General features: G+C 47.8%; 1 protein-coding gene across 1 annotated transcript in view; it reads right to left on the bottom strand.

Moving 5' to 3' along the window:
• LOC116067873 (carboxylesterase 3B-like) overlaps positions 1–3976 on the bottom strand; it is a 9486-nt gene that overhangs the window by 2449 nt on the left and 3061 nt on the right. The window contains exons 2-5 of the mRNA XM_031336877.1: positions 3883–3974; positions 2350–2442; positions 2115–2255; positions 189–269 (exon numbers count right to left, since the gene is read on the bottom strand). Coding sequence (XP_031192737.1) covers positions 189–269; positions 2115–2255; positions 2350–2442; positions 3883–3974 — 407 coding nt within the window. The remainder of the gene's footprint in view (positions 1–188; positions 270–2114; positions 2256–2349; positions 2443–3882; positions 3975–3976) is intronic.

Genomic DNA, 3976 nt, shown 5'->3' with positions numbered 1-3976 from the left:
TGTCCTTTTCCTGCCTCAGCTTCCTGAAGCTGGCTTGACTGTCCACAGCCACCACTCTTGGTCTCTTTGTTTTTGATGGACTTAAGACTTGGGCCAGGAGATTTAGTGGCCTGTGAGCAGCATTGGGAGTGGGTCAGAGACTGCTGTACTAGGTGCCCAGCATCCCTCCCTCCTTACTCTTGCCTTACCATACGGGCCAAGAAGCGCCTTGAAATCTTCAGCAGGTCTTCCCGGCTCCAGTGTTTCAACTTATCCAGGATATTCCAGAACTGTAGGGATAGTATAGCTCAATCATTGTCCTCACCCACAGGCTTGAGCAAAAGAACATCTCTAGGCCAGTGTGCACAGACTCCTGATAGAGCCAAGGATAGTTAAATCTACAATGGAGGGACTTTTGATTGCTGAGAGTGGGAGTTGCCTAGTATGGTGGCATTGCATTCAGATATCAGACGCTAATGGCAGTGCCACCAGGGAGAACAATATTTATTCAATATATTTCTTCTTTGTTTGTATCTGTGTGTATATATGTTTGTGTGCATATATATGTATGCTTGTGTGCACATGTGCTTGTGTGTTTATGTATGTGTATGTTTTGTGCATGTATGTGTGTGTGTGTGTGTAGGTAAGAAGTTGACACTGGTTGTTTTTTTTTTCAGTTTTTTTTCCACCTTAGTTTTGTGAGCCAGGTCTCTTACAGAACCGAGAGCTGGTTGGCTTGGCTTGACTGGCTGAGGAGTGAGCTCCCTGAAACCTTCTGCCTTTTCCTCCCCAGCATTGGAGTTATAGGTAGCTAGCACTATGCCTGAGTTTTTAATGGTGTGCTAGGGATAGAGCTTAAGTCCCCCAAGGTTCACCTCAGAACCTCATGGGCTCTAGCTAAAGTATCACACGTTGCCTGGGTTCCACAGTGACTTTTAAGGTAGCTGGACTACTGAACAAAACCCTACTTCAAAACAAGGAACAAACAAAGACCTCAGGCAATTGAATCAAGTGTTGATTTTTTACGTTACAGGTATTTTTGTTTTTGAGATAAGAGCTCACAGTGTAGCCCAGGCTGGTTTCCAACTTGAGACTCTCCTATCTCTGCCACCTGAGTGGACAACAGGAACATGTGGTGCCTGGGTTAGATGCAGTAGCTTAGCATGTGATGTCTGATTCCTTGAGTTTAAAATGCCAGGTCTACCACTTACTAGGTTCATGAAAGCTACTTGAACTTCTTGTGCCTCAGTTTTCTAATATGTGACTGATACATGGCAATGACCTGCCTCCTAGCATCATCATGGGACTAAGTTCATGTATGTCCAATTCCTGGTGCAGAGAAGTTGATTTTGTGGTGGAATAACATTCAACGGGAGAATGTTATGAACTCCTCTCTCTCTCTCTCTCTCTCTCTCTCTCTCTCTCTCTCTTTCTCTCTCTTTCTTTCCTTCTTTCTTCCCTGTTTCTATTTGACAGCATGGTGTCACTAGAACAGAGCACTGTGAACTCCAGTGGCCCATCCTAGCAGCTGCTCAAACCGCAAAGTGAAGAATCACTATGGGCTCCATCCTTAGTGAGAGGCTTCAGCCATTGAAAACTATTGACAGGCTCAGGGGCAGGCTCGGGGGCAGCGTCCTTGGTTGGGAAGTGAGAAGACATGTGTTTGGTTTTCAGCATCATGGGAGGATGGGAAGTTTCTCTGAAGAGGGGTAGACAAGCAAAAATAGCAGATGAGGCAAGGCTCCTAGGAATACAGCACAGCTGAGTCACTCTTAATGGGCTCTGTGCACCCAGACTGGATTAGAAATCATCTATGTCTAGGGGCTTAATGCTGCCTGAGACCCGGGAGCCTTAATCTCTCAGGACAGAGTCACATGCCCCAGTTGCTTATTAATCAGTCACTACCAAGAATGTACTGTGGGTTAGCACTTCCCAGAAGATCAACTTGGCAAAGCTGATCTTCAACACAGGAACATTTGCTTGGTGAAAAGGAAGCTTAGTAGCTTTGACCTTTGGCTTTCTCACCTACCAAAATGGGAATGACTGGAGTGCTCAGGCCATGGCTGCTGTGGTGCGGTACAGGGAAGGTCACTTGGGCAGGGTTTGGAAGAGCACAGGTGCCAAAGGTCACTCACCCTGGGTATGAGCCAGCCAAACTCATGGTTGGTGACTCCCAGCATATAGGGCACAGTGGGGAATTGTTGGTCTGCTAGGAGCTTCTCTGGCCTTTGTGGGAAGAAGGAGTCATTGACTATGTAGGAAATGTTCATGTTTTTCTGCAGGAAAGAGCAAGACAGAAGTCTACTGATTCCATAGGAACTAAACAGGATAATTTTGAGCCACTGTCATCATCCCCAGCAGGAGACATACCTTCGTGATAAGGTCCCTCCCTTCCTTCTGCAGCAAACACTGAACCAGCTCAGCTGGGGATCCGGAGCCACAGTCCACGGAATTGGCAAAGTCCTGGGGACAGTCAGAAGAACACCGCCTCTCAGACACACATGCTTCACTTCCTGAGTACTGCTCCCTGTACAGAGCTCTTATGACAATGTCTGTGTCCAAGGCTACCTGGAGAGACCTGCTACCAACTCAAGAGGCTGATCCCTTCCAGTGTCCCCTTCCATGGCCGTTTCTAGTTCAGTAATAGTTTGAGGCACTTATAAGACCATGCATGGCCATGTCTGGAAGGGAATGGAAAGGGTGCTGAGTCTAGAGCAGGGCTAAGAGGCAGGAGAGATGGCTTCCAGAGAGACAGAGGAGGTTTGGAATTTGTGGTAGGAATAATCTCTCCCTTCCATGTTGAGATAAGGAGCAGGCTCATACTCTTGGGCAGATGTGAAGCAATGAGTCCCGCTGAGGTTTCTGAATTATCCCTCAAACCCAGAGTCACAATACCCTGCTCACTCCTCCATCACAGCTGGGACCTGGGACCAGGGGCTGCTAAATGATAGGTTTAGCCTGTCTTCACTTACTCCAAAGCACCCCCAGGTACCCCTATCCAATTAGTGTCTCCAGAGCTTATTGTTTGGTATCAGACCTGGACAGAGACTGAGGTACATATTTTACATATCAAAGACAAGGCCTCCAGATTCTCCCAGCATCCCTCAGTCCCTACCTGGCATGTCTTGTCCTTACCTATAAAATCCAACTGTTTTGGTCCTTCCCCTTCTCTTCTTTCTCTGCAAGTACATCCGTCCTCCCTCTCTCTGCAGCACACTCTGCCCAACCCTAAATCCTTGGACCTAAGAGGAGCTTCCCAATAAATCTGCCTTTAAAATAATGGTGTCTGGCTTGAATTGGCTCATTTCTCCACTGAAGAAATAACCTGTCACTCACTCTCACCATCTCCTTGGCAGTTGACCTCTAAGAGTGCCCCTTCTATTCCATCTTCCACTCTGAGTGGTTTAGATTTGTTTCCTTGCTTCTTCTAGCCCTTTGCATCCTGTCCAAACTCCCTCCAAGGTCCCTGGGTCTTTCAGGTCCTTGCATTCTCCTCCACTTCTTTAGTATATTCACTTCCTGTTTGTTCCCTACCTGATGGCTACCTGCTTCTGTGACCCATCTCTGTCTTCCTACTAGGGGACTGCTTGGTGACTTTTGGCTACTCCTCGCAAGGGAACATATCTCTCAGGTAACAGGGTAGCTGGGAATACAGGACCCCTTTGGGGAAGTGGAGATCCCTAAAAATGCCCCCAGGAAAGGACCAGAGATAAACTGCTCAGGGGTGGCTTCCTCTAGAAAGCCATGTCTGAGTGCTTGCCTCCTGGACTGCACTAGTCACTTGTCTCTGAGCCTATCAGCAGCCCCCTAGTGGTTACTCCTCCTTCTACACAGCTGACCCAAAGGTTAGCACAGGGTAGGGTGGAGGCACACATAGGGTAAGAGAGTGAAGGAAAGGCAGACCTGAGCTTCAGGCCATGCGTTCAAAACTGTCATCACCTTGGTGGGGATAACCCCACTCTGGGATATGGCTCTGTGGAAGAGCCCAGCAGACATT

This window comes from Mastomys coucha, unplaced genomic scaffold (assembly GCF_008632895.1).
Source record: "Mastomys coucha isolate ucsf_1 unplaced genomic scaffold, UCSF_Mcou_1 pScaffold22, whole genome shotgun sequence".
Classification (NCBI taxonomy): domain Eukaryota; kingdom Metazoa; phylum Chordata; class Mammalia; order Rodentia; family Muridae; genus Mastomys; species Mastomys coucha.
Note: the sequence above shows the minus strand (reverse complement) of the source record. Positions and strands in the feature narration are given on the sequence as shown.